Source organism: Buceros rhinoceros, unplaced genomic scaffold (assembly GCF_000710305.1).
Source record: "Buceros rhinoceros silvestris isolate BGI_N320 unplaced genomic scaffold, ASM71030v1 scaffold3088, whole genome shotgun sequence".
Classification (NCBI taxonomy): domain Eukaryota; kingdom Metazoa; phylum Chordata; class Aves; order Bucerotiformes; family Bucerotidae; genus Buceros; species Buceros rhinoceros.
The window spans coordinates 8,666-32,188 of record NW_010427296.1 but is presented as its reverse complement, the minus strand read 5'-3'; the positions used below and the strand labels follow the sequence as shown (position 1 = coordinate 32,188).

Sequence of the window (23,523 nt, the reverse complement as noted above, 5' to 3'; positions counted from 1 at the left end):
GCTCTGCCATGCCTCAGTGTAAAAAGCAAAGCCCCTCACCTTGAAAATGAGACCACTAAAGACATTTTGAGCAGACATTCAGAGAACTGCAGTAAAGCGTTATGGTCTGAAGACAGTGGGTTGGTTTAGGTTGCAGTAGGGTTGGGGGAGGTTCTGGAAAGCAGTAGGATACACTAGGATCTCCACCCCCTGCTGCACTTATAAAGGTACTAATATCTAAGGAAGGAGCCAGGGAGGAGTTGAAGGGCTGACTTCTTTCCTCTGGAGCACTCAGTGGGAAATGTTGCAGAGCTGTTGAACTACACAATTAATTGTTTCTTGGGAAGAGAACTTATCTCTTTCTTCTGTCTCCCAGCGAGAAAAATGTGGCTGAAGTTTCTTTTGGCTATTCTTCTCCTCCATGTAGCAGCTGCAAAGGAACCTGAGCCGTAAGAACTACCGTATTATTACTAATAGTACTCATTATAAGGCTTTAAAGACAGTGCTAATTAGTGACACTAGTTTTACTTTAAATTTAATGTTACTGCTGTGACTCATATTTTGTATCTGGAGAGCTAAATTAAACTGGAAAGTGGTTAGTAAGTGAATAGCTCTCATTTAATATGAAGTGGACCGTCTTCCTACTGCAGAACTTTCGTAGAAGCTGATGTGTGTTCAGAAAAGACATTAGCAGTAATAAGAGCAATGTGCTTTGCTAAAAGCCGGTGGGTCCAGCACTCAGATAAAGGGCAAAAGGATAAGAGTTGGGGGCACTGGCAGAGTTGTGTGGACAACCCAAGGCTGGACTATTTGGGAACCTCAGGACAGTAAGTGAGGGACACTGGCAGAGCCTTCTACATTTAATCTAAACTAATTGACAGGTATCGAATAAAAACAATGCTTTCTATTTCTTTCATCTTAATGAGGCTGTTTCTTCCTTCTCTATGATGTGATCACTTTGATGTTTGAATCTCACAGACAATATGTCCTGATGGTGCCTGCTGTCCTCCAAACTGACTCTCCAGGTCAGGTTTGCCTGCAGTTCCTTAACCTCAATGAGACAGTATCTGTCAGAATTATTCTAGAATATGGTGCTGTTAACACCACAATTTTTGAGAAAATCGTGACACCAAGCAATGGTCTACAGTGCTTCAACTTCACGGTAATTGAATTTTAATTTATTTCCCAATGGAAAAGAAATGCAAAGAGGAACAAGAAAGTCAGAGCAAAGGGCACAGGAGAACAAGCAACAGAAGAAATAAGACTTGTTGAAGGAAAAAGGAAGCAGAGGAGTGATATAGTAATGGACAAGGAAGCATTTTTAGTGGACATAAGAAATAAAAAAGGTCCAAGAAAGGTGATGGAAAGTGGTGAAGTTGTTGGAAGTGAGACAGATGTTTCTTTGTAGGAGCCCAGGCCACAGTAACTGTCTGGAGAAAATTACTTCAAGACTAGCAACCTTCCCTTGTTTCTCTGTTTCCTCACAGGTTCCTCCTGCCAAATCTGCCCCTTTGGCTTTCATTTCCTTCTCTGCTAAGGGCACCACGGTCAGCCTAGAAGAGCGGCGGTCAGTGATGATCTGGAACGTGGAAAGCATAGTCTTTGTGCAGACAGACAAACCCATCTACAAACCAGGACAGAAAGGTGAATATCTGTTTAGATCATAACACGTACCTTAGGGAGCAATTTCTTCACATATAACTTCTCTGCTGGGTGGTTTTCAGACTAAGCTACAGTCTAGGCAGTTTCTTCAGTTTCTCTCAAAACCATTACAAGTGTTTGCTGTGGAGCTCAAAAACTCATCTTCAGGATGGCAGGAAACTGTCATCCCATGGTCTCCATTATTTTCTTTGTGCCTTCCCCCCAGCTGACTGAAGAGGGGAGCTTTTACTGCTGCTGTTTCATTATCGGTGACAGGTCAGGATAGGGGAAAGACACAATGCTCCCACAGCCTTCTGCCTGTGATGCTGGTTTTTCAGCAAAACCAAGAGTGAAATCCATTATTTTCAAGTTAGTAAGTCTTTAAAGACAAAGTAATGCTATTCACCTTCTGGGTTCTGATGGGTTTGGACTTTAAATATTCATGTTGGGTTTTTCCCTGCACTTATGCTAGTCCCCTAGCCACACTTCTCATCTGGCCATCAAACAGAGCTCCACGTATGCAAGGAACCCTTTATCTAGATCCATTCCTTAATTTACTTACAGGCTTTGAGGCTTCTAGCACACAGCTAGAACACCGTAGGAAATGCTACGAGAATACTTTTAACAAGAGGTCAGCCAAATAATATATCTTAGACTGGATCAGCTACACTTTAATTAGGGATGAGTTCTGTCTACATAGATATATAGCATGAAGGAAAGCTTACCAATCGGAATTTGGTGCCACCAAGGTATCAGCAAAACATGTCTTGATTGTTTGTCAAATAACGTGGTTTTGAGATGGGGAAAGCAGTAGGTTAAACAAAGTTATGAAAATGTGATGCTTTGTAAGAACATTTTTGAAGCACATTTTTATGTTTTTCCTGTACAAGATGAGAACGAAATTAATCAAGAAGAATTACACTTCAATAAGAAAAACCAAAAAAAACTGCCACTTGACCTAGTTCCAGTAATATTTTGAACTTTCATACGTTCAAAGTGACAAACCTTCCTTTAGAGATGGGGAAATGAAGAGGAACAAATTTGCCTACACATGCAGAGGGCTACTGAAAGAGTTATGGTGTCACCTGTGTCTGCCTGACCTGTGCAGCAGTTCTTATTCATTCGGTCATCGCGTTCCTCTGACGTTAAGCACACTTTCATAAAAGAGGATTGAGAATTTGATGTCTGAGGAAAAAAACCCTTGGCAAAGTCTGTGTAGGCTTCTTTTACCTTCAGATGCATTTTATTACCTGCATCCTGTGCGGGTAGGACTGTTAGAAGACCCAGCGAAACTGGGAGTACTAACGAATGCAAAATACCGTGCTCAGCCAGATAAACTACAGTTAATGCTAACACGCTGATCCTTGTCTTTACAGTGATGTTTCGAGTTGTTGCCCTGGATTTCAATTTCAAACCTGTTCAGGAGATGGTGAGTGACCAGTAACATTCCTCTGTATTTAAAATTCCTGGGAGATACCCTACCCTCAGACTTTAAATATATGGTTTCTGTGGATAAAATGAGATATTGCAGGGACTAAACTCCAAAGAATTAATATTATTTCCTAAGCACATGCAATAAACCACCTTTGTGTTAGAGCCACAGGGAAGAGTGTGAGTCTGTAGCAAGTACACAACACCTCCTGCTATTGCTGGGAAAGAAGCTCAAAACCCCCTCCGCTTTGTCTGTTGCTGCAGACATTATTTTAGTTCTGACCAGAAAGCACACGGTTCAGTCTCCTGCTATTACTGTTCAGCAATTGTCGCATGCAGAAATCAGTAATTCATCCATCTGGTACTTTGCCCGTTTTAGGAATGCAAGTGGTTACCACATTTGTTTATCTATCTCATCAGAGTTCCTCTTTTCATTGCCAGCAAGCTGTCTTTGTGCTCTTAGTACATAAGCCAAGAGATGGAAGGGTCTTTACTGTGGTTGTAATGCAAAAGACAGCACAGTGTTAGCTGGTGCTAATGAGCAGAGTGAGCATATGAGATCAAAGAAGCCCAAATCATGGTTTACACGCACCTCTATAACCCTGCTTATCTAGCTACTGTGGAATTGCAATAAATGCAGGATGATCAGAAGCTTCCCTAACATACTCATTTCATCGCTTCCCTTTATGTAGTCTTCTTATTGAAGTAAAGCTGCTATTAAATTGTTTAAAATAAGAGATGAAGATCTCTGATTACTGGTATTATAATGATTATTGCTTACACATTTCTTATGGTCCTGGGGAAAAACAATTTGTGTTTGTTCAGCTCCCTAATCTCTTCTCCCGCTTTGTTTTTTCCTCTTCCAGTACCCCTTGATTGTAATTCAGGTAAGAATTTTTTTCTCTCTCTTTGTACTGTAATATGCATTTTAAAACAAAATCCAGGGCACGTGTGCTTATATTGGTTTGTATGTGTGTTTATACACAGCCAAATCTTGCTCCTCAGCACAGTGGCAGATATTAACAGAAACTTCATAAAATCCCGGGATGATATTTGAGCATTACTAACATGGAAATCATACCTATATTCACTTCAGCACTCAAAAGTTGTACTGTTCTTATGCCTGCCTTTGACTCCCCTCCACCCCCGCCAGTTTGCTTAACTTACTTTGGGGTATATCTTTTCATAACACAAGTGCTGCTGGGAACTATCAACAAGCACAGGCTGTGTATACAAGTACTAGCTGTGTTAGCACTTCCATGACACTTCGTGATGATTTTTAAAACAGCAATCACGACCCTGTCTAGATAACATTCTTGCAAGTTTTCATGTTATACCTTGAAGTCAGGTGGCTTTATTTTGCAGTGTAACATAGATATTTTGAGCTTTATTTGTGGTTTTCTGCAGTCAGAGCTTTGAAGAGTTCAAGGAAATGGTGTAAATGAGTTTTCTCTAATACTACTAGCATAAGATATACTGAGAGGCAATCGACACCCTGGTGAATGCAGAAGAAATGCTTCCTTCCTTCTTCGAGCAGCTGAAAAAAAGCTGGGATTGTTAAAGGCCAAGATTTATGTGGAATAAGCTCGGCTGAAGAGGAAGCACAAAGGAGATTTTCTTTCTCCTCCCCTCTTGACATAAAACTTGAGCAACATATACTGAAGAGCAGGGAAGAGTAGAATTGTGCAACTTCCCCTGATGACTGAAACTAATACCTAGGCTGGCAGAGGATGGCTAAGTTTGAGATCAACAGATGAGAATCTAGCAATATTAATAATCACAGTACAAAGGCATAATTTATTTCAATGCACATGGATTAAGCAACTTCTCTAATGAGTTAAAGCAACTTGTCCTATTTTCTTCTTCATCTCTGGTTTTGTGTGCTAGCAGCGAAAGATTTCCAAGGCAAACAAACTGAGTCCGTACTCATTTTTTCTTCAGGATCCACGGGGCAACAGGATCTTTCAGTGGCAAAACGTGACGTCGGAAATGAACATTATTCAGATTGAATTCCAACTAACTGAAGAGCCTATCCTGGGAAACTACAAAATTATCGTAGCAAAGAAGTCGGGAGATGAAATGAATCACTCATTCCTTGTGGAGGAATATGGTAAATGCCACCTGTTGTTTTTATTCAGCGTAGAAAACATTATGAGCCCCTATAAATCAACCCTTTTGAATGCTAAAACTTCAAACAGCTTCCTGACAAACGCAACTTCAATTACTTGTCATCAAGAAGTGGAGAGGAAAACCAAGAGTACAGTAAAACAACAAAGAAGAGAAATCAACCATTTTACATAGATTCAGCCAGGAAAATAATCCGCCTAATAAATCTATAAGTTGATTGCAAATTTCACCGTAACAAACTAACTTTACCCCAGCCACATCCACAAACTTTCTGGCCAAAGCTCTGCAAGGCATCTAGACATCGCAAGATTCACCTCAGAAGTCCTGACTTCTCTTCAAAGCTTTGTAGGAATACTTAGTGAGCCTTCACAGGTCAGGCCTCTTAACCATTCTGAGATCCTGTTCCGTCTGTGACTAACACTCATGATATATCCTCATTTTTCTTTAATCTCAGGAGGACCTGAAAGTTTACAATATGCCAATGTTGTTTTTTTCCTCTTTGTTCTTTGTCCTAGTGTTGCCAAAATTTGATGTCACAGTCACTGCACCAGAAAGGCTTACAGTCCTGGATTCAGAGTTCACAGTGAAAGTCTGTGGAGTGTAAGTACCAGGTGCAGAGTGGTTAGGAAATATGCTGAAGAGCAAGAGCTTCCCAAGAACTGGGAAAAGAGACTGAGCTTAGAGAAGAGACCAAAATAAACAGGGGCTCAGAAGAGGTTGGTCAGGGTTGACTTGGTGGAAGGAGCTTTAATTTACCTGTGTGCTCATCTCTTTTTATTGTATGAATATTCTCTTCCAACTGGTGTTCAGTGGGTTGAACAAATATTTTGAGACATCCTTTGCTAAAGTAGGATGTGTCCATTCACAATAACCCGCTTCAGAGGGAGGTGTCCATACAGCAGAGCACCGTTAAATTCTAGCTGGTGTCTTAGGGCTCCAGCTCTCTTTAACTCCCCCTCAAAACTTGGTCCTTCAGAAAGACCATGCTTACTCTAACATCAAGATCTCATAACTCCAGGGTTGAAATCCTGATCCCCTTGTAGATATGATGAGTTTTGCTTTGATTTCAGTGAATCTAGAACTCCAGACTAAGATCAAGAGTGGGAAAAGAATCATAATTTGGTCAGTAGCTATGTCTGTCCATCATACTTACAGGGGTATTTATTTTTATATTTAAGATGTGGGTTTAGTTCATGGGTTTAGGGGTGAAATAGAACTCATTAATATTTCAGCTTGTGAGTTGTATTATCTTTCTGTAACACTGGGAGAGTTAGGGGAAAGCCTCTGAAACTATTCCATTCTCTGGCTTCCCAGCTCACTGCTCATCCTGGATCTACTCCTGCGTATGTTATCTTAAGTCAATTTTTCAAGCATCGGCTAGTGAACCTATTTCCTCTTCCCCTAGGTACACCTATGGCCAGTCTGTTGAAGGGATAGTCCAGATCAGCGTAAGCAGGGATTTTGATTCATATGGGAGGTGCAAGAAAACCCCAGTGAGTCAGTCATTTACCAAAGAGGTACGATGTATAGTTATTATTGCTCTTTGTTCTTACCCTCTCTCCTGTGTTCTTGCTTCTCTCCCTTCACTCATCACACTTTTCTTTCTCTCTTTGATGCTTCACTTAACTCATCTATTTGCTTAGATCACCAGCTAGTAACATAAGGTACCTCATTTCTCTTCTTGGTTTCCTACAGGCCTGAAGAAGGACTGACATATTCCTTCTCCATGACTCAGTTTCCCATCTGAAAAATGTAGACAGTGATGCCTCCCTCAGTCCAATACAAACCACGTTAAAACAATGGGAAAAGACTACACTCACTAAAGCAGGGTCCCATGTATTGCCAGTATCCTTTGAAAGCTGTGATGCTTGGTAACAGGCTTTGTTTTCTTCCCTTTTCAGCTGGAGACAGAGGGCTGCGTTTCCCAGGTTTTCAGCTCCAATATCTTTGAGCTAAATCGCATTGGTTACGTGAGGCATCTTGATGTGAAAGCCACCATCACAGAGAAAGGAACAGGTAATCGCTTCTAAACATTCAGAAAGAGCAACATTGTTGTGGTCAAAAAAGAGAGTAGGAGATACTCAGCCTCTGCCTGCAGAGTACAACATGATTTTCTGAAGAAGAAAACCCATTTTTACAAGCAGAGTGACCATCTGCGGGCAAATGCTAATTCTGATGAATCTGTATGCAAGACAAAGTGTATCTTCTCTTGATTCTGGACTCGTCTTACAGGCCTGCAACTTACGGCTGCTCAATCTATTTCCATAACTCGGGTGATGAGCAGTATACATTTTGAGAACATGGATCACTACTACAGAAGAGGAATTCCTTACTTTGGACAGGTAAGCAAGAGCATAGAGAGCTTGTATTGAAGATGACTGAAAGCCAATCACAGGACAACAGTGATGGGAACATTTGTGGGACTGTTTGGAGTGAGGGGTGTTCTCTTCGATCTTCTTTCTTTACACACAGTGCCCTGTTAGTAATTCTGAATACTGAAGACTATTATTTTGAATTTGATTCTACCAGAAATAATTTGCATCAAACCAATCCATTAACTAATTTTTCTGATTGGCATTTTAAGCCTGATGTAAATCACTGCCTCTTCCTTCAGAATTGACCATCATATGCCAGCCAGAGATGGCTAAAAACACTGGAGGATGAGGGAATAAAGAGTGAAATGAATTTAAGAAAAAAAAAATCAAGGAATTAATAACATTTTCTGACTCAAAAATCTTTTTTATTATTTTATGTTTCATGACAGATCCCACATAACTCTGTCAGTGATTAAAGGGGTAGGGATAAATCTCTCTCTCTCTTTCAGTTCAGCTTTTTCCAATGAGGAAAGGGTAAGGAGGCATCTTACCAGTAGCACTGAAAGGAGAGATTACCTTCAAGAATTTTTCCCCTCTCCGGAAAATGTCTGTATAACTTTCTCTCTTGGTGTCCTCTCCTGCCCCATTCTTCAGACTGCTGGGCACCTTATCCCCGCTTCCTGGAGGACGGGGGTCAACAGGCTCCCTGGAGTGATGTGCCACAGTGAATTCCTCAAACACACACTTTCTCACACACAGTAGAGGTTAAACATACTGAAGAGACACGTGGTAGAAGGCTGGAATGTCACATCTCAGAGACAAAGCTTCTGACTATGGCTTCAGGCAGCTTCTTTGCTTTTGTGGAAAAAAAACCCAAACAACCTTGAGGGTCATATCAGGGGAACTATTGCCTGGAAGCCACTGAGACTCAGATTTTTCTCAAAATGCAGCAAATCCCGGTTCCTGTTCTGGTGCCCATCGCGTGCCATTTGTGGTCCTTCCTTGTGCTATGAAAAATCTATTGCTGGCCATATGTTACATGGCTTCACTTTTGTTGCTTTCAGTCTCACTGAAGTCAACACCCACCTGAATACTTTTAATTATCTATGGTTATTTTAGTTTCAGAGGTCATTTGTCTCCACATTTCTTCTGGACAGTGAACACAGTCAGTCTCTTAAGCTTGTATTTAATATACTATTACTCTTGTTATCTTTTTCTCAAAAAACCCTCAAAACAAATGCTCAGTTCTAGCAAACTAGAACTTACCTAATGGGTCTGTTATTTTCTGTTTTGTTGTTTAACACGTAAACAGCAGAGACGGTGGGAACAGATTCAGAAAAGCATTCTAAACAAAGGTCTTCAAAGATCTTGAAAAGACCTTCAGACACTGAAAGTATGAACAGCGCGCTCTCAAGCATATGAGAGGAAAAAATGGAGGAAAGGAAGTATATCTTTAAACTGGAAATGTGTAGTCAGAAGGGACTGACCAGGAGAGAGATGAGACATAAGTTCTTGCCTCACAAAATTATCAATGATGTAGCAGATGCTGAGGAAGCTCCTGCTCTGAACCTCGTGAGATAAGTGCCAGAAAGTGAAGAGAGACATTTCAGTTCTTAAACACTTCTTTGAAGGAAGAAGAAAAAGCAATTCTGCTATGTGGAGACTGAAGGAGTGCAGAACATGAGTATCTACTCATGGAACAGGATAACACGCTGAACATGTTTTGCATTCTTTTCTACAGATCAAGCTGGTAGACAAAGACAACTCTCCTATTTCCAATGAGGTTATTCAGCTATTTGTCAATCACAAGAACACAGGCAACTTCACCACTGATAATAATGGCATTGCAGAGTTCAGCATTGACACATCCAAAATGTTTGATCCTGAGATCAGTCTGAAAGTGAGTACAAAACAAGGTTGAAGAGAGACAGAAAGAGAGAGGGGTGCTCGCAAATGGAACTGAAAAAAGATGGGATGAGGTTTGAATACTGGTAATAAAAAAAGTGTTTTCTCTGGCTTATTTCATACTCCGGAGCTCTCAAAACTTACTGTGAAAGAAGTAAGGAAAATACCTGAGTCATTGCAGTGCAATGGCTTGTTGCAAGGTTGCAAGACCATTGTGCCGCTTTTTCCTTACCGGTTTAGATGCAGTTACCTTTAGATGCTGTTGTTAAATACATGCACTTTGTGAACTAATCATTTTTATGTCAGTGTGTGATAATTATTTCCCCAGTGATCTATTTGTTTTCCTTTTCTTCCCCACACTCTCTCCTGATCAGGCAACTTATAAAACCAGTGACCAGTGCCACTCTGAAGGTTGGATAGAGCCTTCCTACCCAGATGCGTCTTTCTCCATCCAGCGTTTCTACTCCTGGACAAGCAGTTTTGTGCGGATTGAGCCTTTGTGGAAAGATCTGAGCTGTGGACAGAAGAGAACGATCACTGTGTACTATATTTTGAACACAGAAGGATACCAGGGTATCAACGCCATGAACTTCTACTATGTGGTGAGTGTGGGGTTGTTGCACAGTTTGCTGAAAGGGCTTGATCGGGCAGAGAGATCTTGATAGTCCATCCACAGCAATTACAGCACTGAGTATTCTTCCAGCATTTGGATTACCAGCCAGCACAACGGCCAGCCACCCAAGAACAGAAACAGCACTGGGTTGGTTTGACAAAGCTACCTACTCAGGAAAAATTACCCCTGTTTCTGGGCACATTACTCTTTTTCATAGTAAGGGACTACCTTTATAATGTCTCAGGCCAGGGTTCTTGTCCCTTCCCCCCAGAAAAACTCTTTATGGTATTGCCTGCCTTCCCCTTCCCTTCCTTTCCTTCTGCTTCTGGATCAGGGACAAGGGGCCAAGAAGCAGTTGCAGCATCCAGGATGCCCTGAGGTTGATGTTTAAGCTTTTCCAAGCTGCCTCAATGTACATGCCGTGATTGTCCTGTCAATGTACATTAACTTGATTGCTGCTTTCTCTCTCCAACCTCTACAAACCCACAAACATGTTGTTCTTCTCTGCACAGGGTATGGCAAAAGGCAAGGTCGTCCTTACAGGGGAAATTAAAGTTAATACCCAAACTGGTAAGTTGAGTTATCAAATCCATGTTTCTGCATGAAAAAAGAAAAAACAAGATTAAAAAAAAAAAAAGGCACCTATAGGGAGGGCTGTATCTCCCTCCACCCGTGCATGTATGCTTGATACAAGCACTACCACTAAGATCACTATTAAGTATAAACTCAGATTTAGTTCAGTTGACATGAGTCACAAAGTAGTATCCTATAAAGTTCTTCCCGAAGGATAAGATAGGGAATGCAGAGTGTCTGGCTTGGGAGCTATCTGGATCTGGTCCCATGTTCAAGCCCACGATAAATCTGAGATCATCTGGATCTAAATCCAGGCGTGTCACCTACTGGCAAATCCAGGATTTTTCAGTTTGCTGTCTAAATACAGATTGCTCCAGTGGCTGGGACAGCCATATGCCAGTTAAGACTGGCTATTACTACAGCAGATTTTTGTACTTCATTCCTTATTGGCAACCTTTCTCTCTCCTAACAGCCCAAAACGGCACTTTCACCATCCCACTTGTGATCAATGAGAAAATGTCCCCAGCCCTCCGGCTGCTAGTTTATACCTTACACCCTGCCAAAGAGCTGGTGGCAGATAGTGTCCGATTTCCAGTTGAGAAGTGTTTCAAAAACAAGGTGAGAGGTACTAAGCTACAGTGAGTCTTACCTGCTGTCAGGCAAACAAAAATTCTTTGTGCACTCACACTCTCCGCGTTCTCCTTTTTCCTCTTTGGCCTTCTGTCTCTCCTCTACCACCACCTACTGGCCTTATAGTCAAAAGCTAAATTTTCTTTTAACATCAAAAATACTTCCAGGAGTACCCACACTACTTCCAGAAGGTTTCTGCCTCTCTTGAAGTGTACTAGTGTTCTATTTAATTTAGACAGTCTATTCTTTAGCATAGCAAAAGCACTTTAGTCTTATCCCATTTTACTATTGAATCTAATTTTTTACGCTTCTTTGTTGAAAAATGCGATTTGAGTTTACCAAAACTAAATGCATGAAGAAAAGAGAGCAAAAATAGCCATCTGGGATATAAGTTTTCCTTCCATGTTTTTTCCACTGGTACATTTTCATTTGTCATTCTGAAATCAGATTTCACCATTAAGATTTTTCTAATCTTCAGTTCCTAAAAGCTAAAAAGCATGAAACATTATAAGTTAAAACAAGTGAGATTAAACAAAATGTTTCCAGTCACCCGATGTGGACTTCCACTTCTTTTTTTTCCCTCTTATCTAACAAAAATGTGAAACAGATTTTGCTCTGAATAGATTCAAAATAGAATCTGTTTTAAATACTTGCTAAGGTGGACCATGGACCTAGTAAAAATATTATTTACTCACTCTAATGCCTATTAAATGTAGTCTGTGCCATAATACAATTTAATTTTATAAAAGCAGCAACAGAATCAACAGAATTGCACTTTAAGTAACTTGAGACAGACAAGCTTCATGTAAGCTGTCACAGTGTGCTTGTTGCCTAAGAGCCCGTTATACCGGAGGCTTGGACAACAGAAGCAGTGAAGACAAGACATGCCTCTCCAGGAGGACTATCTGTGCTTTAACAGAAAAGCTCTCGACTCTCCTTCTCACCTCCCATTCGCACACACACCCAGAGCAGCCCCAAGCAATAGGGATTAGCCGTACCAACATCTGTTCGATAAATTTCAGGTCCGGTTGCAATTCTCTGAAAATCAGATGCGCTCAGCTTCCAACATCAGTTTAGTCATCGAAGCTGCTGCCAACTCCTTCTGTGCTGTGAGAGCAGTGGATCAGAGTGTGCTGCTTCTGAAGTCTGAGACAGAGCTGTCTGCGGAAACGGTAAGCTACTCAAACAAATCCATTGTCTCCTTCCACCGCTTCCTCCTCCTCCATTACACCGTCTCTCCTCTTGAGATTTTTAGACTATGTGAGACTTCTACCACTTTTTGCGTGTGCTGGTCTATAAACCATCTATGATAGACAATACACAGCTTTTGTTTCTTGGCAGTTGGAAGTCCTCTTTCATGTGGGATTTGGTTTAACCAGTAACTGGTCTCTGGCAGCACAACCCTCTCAGTTTCGTATCATCAGCAAACTTGCTGAGGGTGCATTCTGCTCCATCATCAGGATCGTTAATGAAGATGTTGAACTGGAATGGGCCAGATTTTTATCCCTGGGGTGCACCACGAGTTACTGGCCTCCAAATAGACTTTGTGCCACTGATCAGCACCCTCTGAGTCCAGACATTCAGCGCGTTTTCAACCCAGGAAACAGAGAATTGTTTCAAACAGGCAAACTTCTCACCTCTGGCAATTTGCAGCACGTGACTGTGTAATCAGAGACGATCTTTCCACACATGCGGGTTTTGTGTTTCCTTCTCCCTCACAGATATACAGCTTGCATCCCCTGCAAGACTTTCAAGGCTACATCTTCAATGGCCTCAATCTGGATGATGACCCCCAAGACCCCTGTGTCTCGTCTGACAACATCTTTCATAAAGGCTTGTACTACACACCTGTAATGTCTGGATTAGGTCCAGATGTATATCAGTTCCTCAGGGTAAATGTATTGTACATTACTTAAGTCTGTTCAAGTGCATTTCCACTTATGCAGCTTTAGATATTTCTGCAAGTGACACTGTTAGTAAAAGTCATACATGACAAACTCTTCTCATGGACATGTCTTCTCCTTTGGCTCTAGTGCCTACTGTGATTTTCCAGCATGCACAGAGCTCCTTCACGTGTCTGCAAAGATGTGTCTGGACATCCCTGTGGTGTAAAGGCAGTAATGGAAAGAGGGAAGGAAGGCATAAACCTCAGCTGCAGTATTGCTATGGCTAACACCGAAATGTGTTTTTACAGGATATGGGCGTGAAATTTTTTACCAACTCCAAGGTTCGGCAACCAGTTGTGTGTACTAGTGAGCTTGTAAGACCTTCACCATATTTCTTGAGTGCAGGTTTCATGGCTTCTACACACCATGTCAAATCATCAGGTAATAGAGAGGACAGGAAAGAGATTTTATTTTTCTCTTTAAATGAAGCAGTATTTATGTGACATGGACATGGACAGTACTAACAAATCACATTCATATTGACATTGAATACTGGACTGTCACAGAATGAGATGGCTTAGGTTAATGGACAATGCCCAAAATAAGCCTTTCATGTCCACGCTTGTGATTCGTGTCCAGTTTCATACTGGGAAGTGTTGGTAATTGGCAGAGTGTCACACAAAACTAACGCTGTTGATGCTAATTCTCCTCTGACGACAGACTGTTTGAAAAGAAAAGTGCAGCACTGTGGACAGCAAACAGATGTAAGCACCAAGTGGCCTGAGTTCTAGCTCTAGGTCTCATGCTCATATGCGGAGACCAAAGCACTTCAAGTAATGTTTTCTTTCTCTGTGATACCAGGGTATGTCTAACTCAGAGATACATGACTAACATAAATTAATATTTCCGTGGCATTATCAACAGCCTCAGTTAGAAAGAAACGGGTATACACTAATCATTCTTCATACTGGCCCATGCGTATTAAAACCTGGCCTTTCTGCAAGTCTTTGTTATATGAACCAGGTTTAACTAAATTCCCATTATCTCTTAGCAGCTGAAATTGCTAGAGAGGAACGTGGGAAGAGACTTGTCCTGGAGACTGTTCGGGAATTCTTCCCTGAAACTTGGATTTGGGATATAGTCCTAATTAAGTGAGTACTGTTTCTTCCCTCTCTTTGCCTTGCTTTTAAGAGTTGCTAAATATATCCTCTAATAGCCAGAAAGGTGGCAATTCCTTGCCACTTCTTCTTATCTTTGGGCCTGGAGGACTTAGTTTTTTCAACCGTCACCTGAACACCTGCCCTCCTCTTTTCCATTATAAAACTACCCTGTCCCCAAAGTTATCTGTTTCCACAATATGTGTACCATGAGTCATATTCCCTTCCTAAGAAGAGGGACACCTTTATTTAAAATACGAGTCTGCAAAACAAGGATTCTGAGTTTTCTTTCCAAACTCAGGGAAATGATTGGCAGAAGAAATTTCAAATGGGCTTTTCTCAGATTTGTGTGATAAGTTTGGGGGGGACTTGGATGTGGGATTTCTGCAGACAGAATAGGTACTGATTTTCAAAACCCCTTACCTCTATTGAGAAGCAAGGTATATAAAACTTACTTTTTCTTAAGTTTCCTTTATCCATTCCCATCAGCTCTACTGGAAAAGCCAGCATCTCATACACCATCCCTGACACCATCACCGAATGGAAGGCCAGTGCCTTCTGTGTGGAAGACTTGTTTGGATTTGGTATGTCTGCGCCTGCCACCCTAAGAGCCTTCCAGCCTTTCTTTGTGGACTTGACCTTGCCATACTCTACCATGCGAGGAGAGGATTTCTTACTGAGAGCCAATGTCTTCAACTACCTTGACCACTGCATTAAGGTGTGTACTTCTGCCCACGTTCTTAGATCTTACCCAATCTCCAAAGAAGCTGCAGCAAAATGATTGGTGTAGATGACTGGATCTGTCCCTGCTCTTGAGTCATGGACTGCTCATTCTGTCTGATGATTATCCTGACTGGATTTGTCCTCCTAAACCGCTACAAAGCAGAGGGAGATCTGTGTGAAGTGTGACTAGGATGAGTGTGTAAGCAACTCTCTCAAGATCCATAGAGGAAGGAAACAAGTGTTTTGCAGAGTATCATTCACCATTCACAGTCATGCAAGACTTAGACAGGTCTAGTGGGATCTTTTTTTTAGAGATACATGTGAAAGTGTGAAAAAGTGAAGGGCTTGTACTTGCCAAACAGGAGAAAGTGGGAAGAGGAAGAAGTGGAGAGCAGAAAAACCCTTCTTCTCCGGCGCAAATGTTCCCAAAAGTACCAAAACAAGGAGAACAAAAGTCCAGTACTTACTTGCCCTACAGAGTATCTATCCAGCTAGAGGCTCTATTTCTCACAGGCAATGGGGGACTGTTCTCTCAATATTCAGTACTTTCCAGCAAAAAGACACCAGACCACAGGTGTACTGCACTTCTGCATAGAAGGAGCTTACATACAGTTTGAAGGATACTTGAAGAAAGAAAACCAGGGGTCTTCTGTTTGACTTCTTGTTTCTTATGTTACATCTAGGAAACCTGAAAAAAAGAGGCAAGTGTAGGATCTAGATTTCTTCTGCTTGATTTGAGTGCTGAAAATCAGCTCTCCAGTCTCACAAGGGGACCATCACCAAAGGAGGAAAAATCAAGACACAATTTAGGAATGTTTTTTTTCAAACTCTGTTCACAGCTTGACCTAACAAAGCAAAAAGGCCTGGGGTTTTAAAGATCCTAGAAGAAAAGGTCTCTGTTATTGAGACTTTCATCAATTAACCTTGTTTTTCCTACAAAAACAGAGCAAACGCTAATCAGTGGTTTCCTTTGCAAGTTAGTTGAACATCATTAGCACCAGGTCAATCAAACATATCCTAATCAGGAATTAGATGTATACATAGGATATTTAACATCTCAATGGAGAATGCCATGAGAAGCAAAAAGAAATACTGTTAAGGTTGCATCTGATGGATGATTCATCTAACGCTATCATCCCAGGCCTTAAATCTGTTCTCCTGTTTACGCAGGACATAAGCGGGGGCTATCTCACCACCTCTAACAATAAAGCATCATTTGCCTACGGTACAAGATCTTCATCCCATCACACTCTTCTTTCTCTTCTCAGATTAATATTTCGTTGTCAGATTCCCTTGATTATCAGGCCAAACTCATCTCTGTAGAGGCTGATGGATGTGTATGCACCAAACAAAGACAGGCCTATGTTTGGCATGTTTTCCCCAAAGAATTTGGTGAGTGCCTTTGAATCTACCTATTTTTCTTACCCGGGATTGGTACGAATCACTTTATATGTCACCTGGAAAACTCAATCCTCTTCCAGCCTAGAGAACTTGGTCTACCACTGGTCTTTCCAACTGTCTGGGCTAAAGAGCTCCTCCAAAACTGCAGTGTGTTTTATCATTCCCATTTTCAGAGATCAGTTCTCTTACTGTATATCTCACCGACAGTGACTGACCATGCATTAGGTTGCACTACTTAATAGCTGTAGATACTAATTATCTGATGAAATTTCTTACCTGAGCCATCATTCTGCAAGTTAGAGATCCATTTTTTCTCCTTTTCTGCCACTATTTAAGGTAACGTGGTATTCAGGGTTACTGCAGAGACTGAGGACGATGACACTTGTGGAGAAAAAGCACCTAGGAACATCAGTATTGACTACAGGGACACCCAGATCAGAACACTGCTGGTTGAGGTAGTGCTGACAGCTCTTACTGTTTGCCTGTACTCCCTCTCATGAGGAAAGAAAAATGCAGCAAAAGTACTAAAAGAAAGTAAAAGTATTTCAGGTTCACCAAAGAACTTCTGGTTTGGTTCCACCTTCATATGACAGAGACAGGGTCTGGCTGTTTAATCCAAGATCAAGTCCACTCCCATCTGATGTCCTCTTCTATGAGCATCAGTGGGTGTGGGTAAGCACGTCTCCTTCACGCAGAGGAGCAACTGGAAATGAGGGACTCCATCTGATGGGAACTCCCTTTTAGAAGGAACCACAACAAGTATGAACCTGTAAACTGTTGAATGATGCAGGAGGATGGGGCAGGGGTGGCTCTTCTGTCACTGTATTTCTTCTGTGTGCTTTATTCTCATCCTCTGCATGTGCTTTTTCTTCCTGTCGCCATGCAGCCTGAAGGCATCAGAAAGGAAGAGACCCAAACTTCCCTACTCTGTACAAAAGGTAAGGGTCTTATATGCTGCTGTTCTGAGAGGAACTGAAAGGGAGGTTGGAGTATGCACTCTTCCCTGCAGTGCTTGTTGATGCTGTCCCTCCCCTTTTCCCCAGAGCTGCCCAAATGGCAGCCAGTGTGAGTGCTACAGTTTAATTCCCTGCTACGAAATCCCTGTGTGATCCAGTGCATGTCACTTCAGCAGCATCTGTGCTGCAGTCAACAGTGATCAGAGCTAAAGGAAGGCTGCTATGATGCTAGCAAAGGGAGAGATATTTTTGTGCAAAATCGGTCCAGCATTTCCTGCACTCATGTTGACTGATGTCCTCTATTCTAGGGATAACTTGCTTGCAGATTTCTATTTCTAGAGCGAATGGGAGGAGAAATGAAACATTCCCTTCCACACCATCTCAGTGCTGACAGTAAAGAGTTTCCAAGGTTTCCTGGGAGCTCTGCCTAAAAGAAGCGCAAAAGCAGCCCTGAACCTCACCAACCATCTCTCCCCATAGCCTCACTGAAGAAATCCCCAAGGTTCACAGACAATATAGTTTGTAAGCACCAGCTAAGGCTGATTTCTGTTAAGCAATGACAATTGCTGCACCATTTGGTGTCTTACACAGTTTTGGGTTTGCCGTGCCCCCTTCTTTCTTGATGTTCTTGGTGACAGCTCTGAGTTTCTGCCTATTGATGTCTCTTGTGCAATTTCGCACTGTACAGTTTCTACCAGGGGCATTTCACTGCTGTAACCAATGTTCCTATACAAGTGACCACCATACACAATATTTCTCTCCACAGAGGAAGTAATTATTCAAGATGTTGATCTACATCTACCTACAAATGTGGTGGAAGGATCAGCCAGAGCTTCCTTTTCTGTTGTTGGTAAATATATAACTAATAAAACATAGAAAGAAAGAAAATGTAAAAATACAGATTTTTTTATGTTAAAACTACAAATTTTTATTCAAAATGTGAGTTTCAACTCGTGTGGGAAACTTTTGAGCAAAGAAACTGATTCTCATCTTGTCAAGCAATGCTTTTTGCTGCATCAATTAAGTTTAAATATTGGTTACATCCTTCTTCACTTTTCTCTTTAAATTTATTGCATTTGAATGTTTTGCTCTGAAGTAGCACAGTTCTGACCTATGACCTCAGCCAGACTCATGCCAGTAAGACTTTTTTCTGCTCGCTCAGAGATGTTAGTGGAATCTTTTCAGTCTTTTCCTGAAAAGGATCTGGACTTAGTTACATGACTCACTAGTCATAAAATCTTTGCTTGGTAACATTGGTGATTCCAGCTCATTTCAGGAATACCCTGCTGGGTCTGTGCTATGTTTCCTAAGAATAACAATTCAGAAGTGATCTGTGACACATCTGTATAAATAATGTCCCTGTTAATTCTGCAGTAGCAGAATCACTGTAGCATCTCTGGACTGTTTCCCTTCCCTCCTCTGGAAACAGAACCTGGAAGTTCTTCTTTTCATTTATAATAAGAAGTGTCTGCTTGAAGTGGCACTAAAATACGTCGTGTTTCTGGTGCAGGCGGTTTAGACTAAGGAAGGAAGGGCAGGGAAGGGATTTCTTTGCTGACTGCAGAGAAGAAAAGAATGGACCACTTGACACTGAGAGCTTCATGCTTCTTGAAAAGGCTTGCAACCCCAGCTAGGCTTTCCATGATTCTGCCTACAGAACAGAAATTACCGTTTATTTCAGCTGTGCTAATCGCCCCTGGCATCTCCTCTTTCCCAGGAGACATGATGGGCACTGCCATGAAGAACCTGCACCAGCTCCTCCAGATGCCGTTTGGCTGTGGGGAGCAGAACATGGTGCTGTTTGCACCCAACATCTACGTCCTGGACTATCTGAACAAGACGGGGCAGCTGAGTGAGGAGGTCAAATCCAAGGCCATCGGATACTTAGTGAGCGGTGAGAGCTTTGTGCTTCCCTTACAATGTATGCTGAAATTTCCACTGAGGCCCACTGGGCACAAGTAGCAGCATGGCTATCCTAGCAATATAGCACCACTGCTGTAGCACAGCTTGGTGACCGAAGGGTCTGCCCTGATCAAGACTATTGTTATCTTTGCTTTAACGTCTTTCTCTCCTTATCTTATTTTGCTGAGGCTCAACTGTCAGGTTTCCTTTGAGGTTCTGTCTTTCAGCCCCTCTCTCCTTCTCCGCCCCTCTCTCCTTCTCCACCCAGGCACAGCATGTATCCTAATCCTGCTGGCTTAGCTGGAGCACAGAGCTGATACAGCTCTGCCTATTCCGTGACTCAGTGTTTCTGCAGGACAAGATATTCCATGCTTCCATCTAAGCCTCCTCAGGGCTCCTCTGCTGCTTGGTAAATGCACATTGCCTTTCCACTCTTTCTCACTGTGGTTTCAGATAAATCTGAGAGCAAACAGAATAGGGGTTTGTGTTTAAATTAGGAAACCTTTCCTTTTCCGTGTTTTTGCAGGCTACCAGAAACAGCTATCATACAAGCATCCTGATGGGTCCTACAGCATCTTTGGTACCAGAGATAAAGAAGGGAACACCTGGTGAGTGACTGGGAGCAGAAATGGCTCAGAAATGAATTTGTATTGAATTCACATGATGCAGGTGAGAGGAATCTTTACTATCTAAACAAGATGTACAGAGCTGACTATGACTGGGACTCTGTTAGCACTAAGAAAAATGGCTCTCCATCCCCTGCCAGGAGGAGTGCACAGAGAGAAGGTGATCCTTAAAGACTCAGCCAGGTTTTTGATTCTCCATGAAACCCAATGAACTGCAGTGCTGTGTAGCCAGGATCAGCCCCAGAGTGTGCTGGACACCCTTCCTGTGTCCCATATAGCTACTGTTCCTTTAACTAACCTCTCCTGGAGAAGAACACAAAAAGAAAGCAAGCCACCAACACACTGGCTGTAACTCTTCATGTTTATGCATAGCATGAATGTGAGGGTCAACTTTTTCTGTTCCTACTTTCAATGCTCATCTCACAGCTTCATCTTTGCCTTGCAGGCTCAGTGCCTTTGTGTACAAATCATTTGCACAAGCTAATTACATCATCTATATTGATGACAATGTCCAAGCTCAAACCCTGTTGTGGCTGGCAAATAAACAGAAGCCAGATGGATGTTTCCGAAGTGTTGGGACACTCTTCAACAACGCCTTGAAGGTGGTAGAGAATGACTTCTTGGTCAAATTTACACTCTTTTCATTAAGAACATGCTCTCTCATTACTGTCAAGAACTATACTTTACTCCAAATGCCTGTCCTCTGCCAAGGGCCAACTATCCACACCTTACAATGACTATTTTCAGCTCAGCCAGCTTCTCCACACTGTACTTTACTTTCTATGAGCACCTGAGATAGGGTTACAGGACTGTAAGCTCAAGGGAGTGATGTTTTTTGAGGTGATAGCAAGGGGCTTCTCTTGATTTAAGAGCTATTTAAGAGCTATGTGTCTGCTCGCCTTCCTTTTAGACTGCCTCCAGAACTTGCCACACTCTCCCAGCTGGGATATGGCAATTCACATTTAAAGACTTTTCACTCATGGCATTCACTGATTATTCCTCTCTCTGTGTTCCTTCCAGGGAGGAGTAGATGATGAGCTGTCGCTTTCTGCCTACATCACCATTGCCATGCTAGAAGCTCAGCACTCCAACTCGGTAAGCAGACCTTCACCTGCCGGTATTCAGCTGGATTTGGTCCCCAGTTGTTAACTTGACTCCAGTGTCCGCTACAAATTGTCTAGGTAGTAAAGAGAGAGAAAGACAGGGAGAGACAACTCATGGGGAATGCGACCTTGCTCCGTATCTGTACTAGTTGCTGTCATAGAGAATTTTCCCATCTCTATACCTCTTAAACCATGAGTGTTCAAGTAGAAATTGTTCAGATCTCAGTGGAATTAGATCTTCTACTTAAGAAATCCAAGACATTTGGTGACACCTTTCAGTTTCCAACAAAAAAACTTGATAGATAGTAACCCACACACTATAGCTTAGCCTCAAGTCAAGAAAGTAAGTTATTGCAGGTAAATCCATGAAGTCTACAAATGGAACTAAAAGTTATGTTGGAAAAACAAAGATCCACCGGAGTGAAAAGCTGACCTGTCCTTTTTAAAGCATGGCTGATACAAAAGGAGGCTACAAAGAAGATTTAAGGCTTCATTATACAATTTCTCTGCCTTCAATTTTTCATGTCCTTTCTGAGGACCATCTGATTATTGGGGACACAGAGTCAAACTGTGAGCACTTTTACTTTGTGTAAGCCTAGCAGAACTCCACAGAATTAAATTAAAATTACACCAGAGTCACTGAGGCTAGAGACTACTAGGTTAGATTTGTTCAAGACGACAGACTCTAGACTATAGAATTGCGGAGTGAATTATTATCTCAGAGGTAAGTAGAAGGAATTAGCTGTGAAAGAAACAGGATAGTCTACTATTTGTAGACCAACAGCTTCAAGAACACCCTGAAAAGCCACTTGATTTGCCTGGTGTTTCCTCTGAAATCCCTTCCTAAAGAAATCTGCAATCTCTCTCCTCAGCCACTACACAAATTAAAGTCCCATGCTTATTGATGTGATAGTGACAGGGTCAAGAAGAGGTTTAAAGAAACTAAATGTTGCACCCTGAAGACTACTGTCCTGAATTAGACCTCTATGTTTTGTGTTTGGTGTTTTTTTTTTTTAAAGTACCCTATAGTCCGAAATGCCCTTTTTTGTCTGGAGGCTGCATCTGAGAAGAATATCAGTGATGTTTACACTCAGGCTCTCATGGCCTATGCTTTTTGCTTAGCTGGCAAGGCAGAAAAATGTGAATCATTCCTCAGAGAGTTACAGAAATCAGCAAAGGAAGTTGGTGAGTTTCATCCATTTTTTGAATTTGCGAAGTGGGAAGCGGGAGCAGAGCTTACTGCTGGTATGTGTACTAACCTTGACAATATTGAGAGTACAGGCACATGAACTACCCTCCACATATAATCTACAGTTAATTTACAGCACATCTCTTGCTCTGTTGGGAGGACTTGTGAGAAAGAGGCCACGACACAGTATGTCTCTGAGGCAACCCAGAGCAGTGTCACCCGTAATCCATTTTGGTTGCTATTCACACTCTCTTTGTTTATCCAGATGGCTCACAGCACTGGGAGCAGGAGGAGAGGTCTCAGTCAGAAAAATCTTCCTCCTTCCTTGATCACGCCCCATCTGCTCAAGTTGAGATTACTGGTTATGTACTGTTGGCATTGGTTTACAAACCCAACCGGAATCAAGAGGATCTCACAAAAGCCTCAAGGATTGTGCAGTGGATTATCAGGCAGCAGAATCCCTATGGAGGATTCTCTTCCACCCAGGTTCTAAAACTCCCTTCTGCTCCCCAGCCAGTCTTAAGAGTTGGGACACTGGTTCAGGGTGCCAGTGGGGCTTTGACTACCTAGTCTTATTTATCTTTTGTATCTGCAGACTCAAACCTTTCTCTTAGAGACCCAAATACTTTATTTATTTCCTCTTCTTCTTAACTATGGAAAGGTTAAAACCATACAAGAGTAATTTAACTAGCAACAAACACAGATATTTGTGTCAGGGATGAGCCTAGAAAACACCAAGTCCCAGCTGTTATATGACCAAGATGTGCTCTGTAATTCCCTGGAAAACACATGCTTCACCCTTGTGAAAAAATCCAGAAGAGTGCTCTAGTCCTCAGATTTTACATTCTGAGAAACTTCATATGAGTAGAGAGATTTCTTCCACCCTCAAACATGCAGCCAGAATGAAATGGCTCTGTATAAACGGGAACCTTGGAATTATACATAAATTCAGGGTTTCTTTAGCCAAGATGAAGCAACTGTGTATTGGAACCATGATTTTGACTTCCTCTGCAGCAGTCACACCGTGTAGCTAATTGCCCTTTGTTGTTTTGTTTTCCTTCAGGACACAGTCATTGCCCTTCAAGCTCTTGCTGCTTATGGTGAGGTCACCTACAATTCTGGTGCACGAAATGTAGTCAAGATCACTTCCAAAAAGCCTTTTGAGAAGGTATTTATTGTCAACGATGCGAACAGGCTCCTGCTGCAACAGACTCGTCTTCCTGAGGTCCCTGGGAAATACAGCCTAACAGTGAATGGCAGTGGGTGCGTACTGATGCAAGTAAGTGTCTGCTCTCTTCTTCATTGTGTCTCACATTCTGCATACAATACAGTCATGGTTTTGATCATCTCTTTTGATTCATCTCTT

General features: G+C 41.9%; 1 protein-coding gene across 1 annotated transcript in view; it reads left to right on the top strand.

The window, feature by feature from the left end:
- Positions 1–257: 257 nt before the first annotated feature.
- LOC104498440 (ovostatin-like) overlaps positions 258–23,523 on the top strand; it is a 26,514-nt gene continuing 3,248 nt past the window's right edge. The window contains exons 1-30 of the mRNA XM_010141820.1: positions 258–428; positions 958–1,141; positions 1,467–1,623; positions 2,997–3,049; positions 3,918–3,938; positions 4,993–5,161; positions 5,694–5,778; positions 6,584–6,695; positions 7,080–7,194; positions 7,411–7,520; positions 9,235–9,393; positions 9,773–10,000; positions 10,524–10,581; positions 11,057–11,202; positions 12,237–12,386; positions 12,936–13,106; positions 13,409–13,541; positions 14,155–14,251; positions 14,747–14,975; positions 16,249–16,372; positions 16,718–16,836; positions 17,268–17,319; positions 18,104–18,187; positions 19,055–19,231; positions 19,766–19,847; positions 20,311–20,467; positions 20,886–20,960; positions 21,988–22,153; positions 22,423–22,643; positions 23,221–23,436. Coding sequence (XP_010140122.1) covers positions 364–428; positions 958–1,141; positions 1,467–1,623; positions 2,997–3,049; positions 3,918–3,938; positions 4,993–5,161; positions 5,694–5,778; positions 6,584–6,695; positions 7,080–7,194; positions 7,411–7,520; positions 9,235–9,393; positions 9,773–10,000; positions 10,524–10,581; positions 11,057–11,202; positions 12,237–12,386; positions 12,936–13,106; positions 13,409–13,541; positions 14,155–14,251; positions 14,747–14,975; positions 16,249–16,372; positions 16,718–16,836; positions 17,268–17,319; positions 18,104–18,187; positions 19,055–19,231; positions 19,766–19,847; positions 20,311–20,467; positions 20,886–20,960; positions 21,988–22,153; positions 22,423–22,643; positions 23,221–23,436 — 3,915 coding nt within the window. The 5' untranslated portion in view covers positions 258–363. The remainder of the gene's footprint in view (positions 429–957; positions 1,142–1,466; positions 1,624–2,996; positions 3,050–3,917; positions 3,939–4,992; positions 5,162–5,693; positions 5,779–6,583; positions 6,696–7,079; positions 7,195–7,410; positions 7,521–9,234; positions 9,394–9,772; positions 10,001–10,523; positions 10,582–11,056; positions 11,203–12,236; positions 12,387–12,935; positions 13,107–13,408; positions 13,542–14,154; positions 14,252–14,746; positions 14,976–16,248; positions 16,373–16,717; positions 16,837–17,267; positions 17,320–18,103; positions 18,188–19,054; positions 19,232–19,765; positions 19,848–20,310; positions 20,468–20,885; positions 20,961–21,987; positions 22,154–22,422; positions 22,644–23,220; positions 23,437–23,523) is intronic.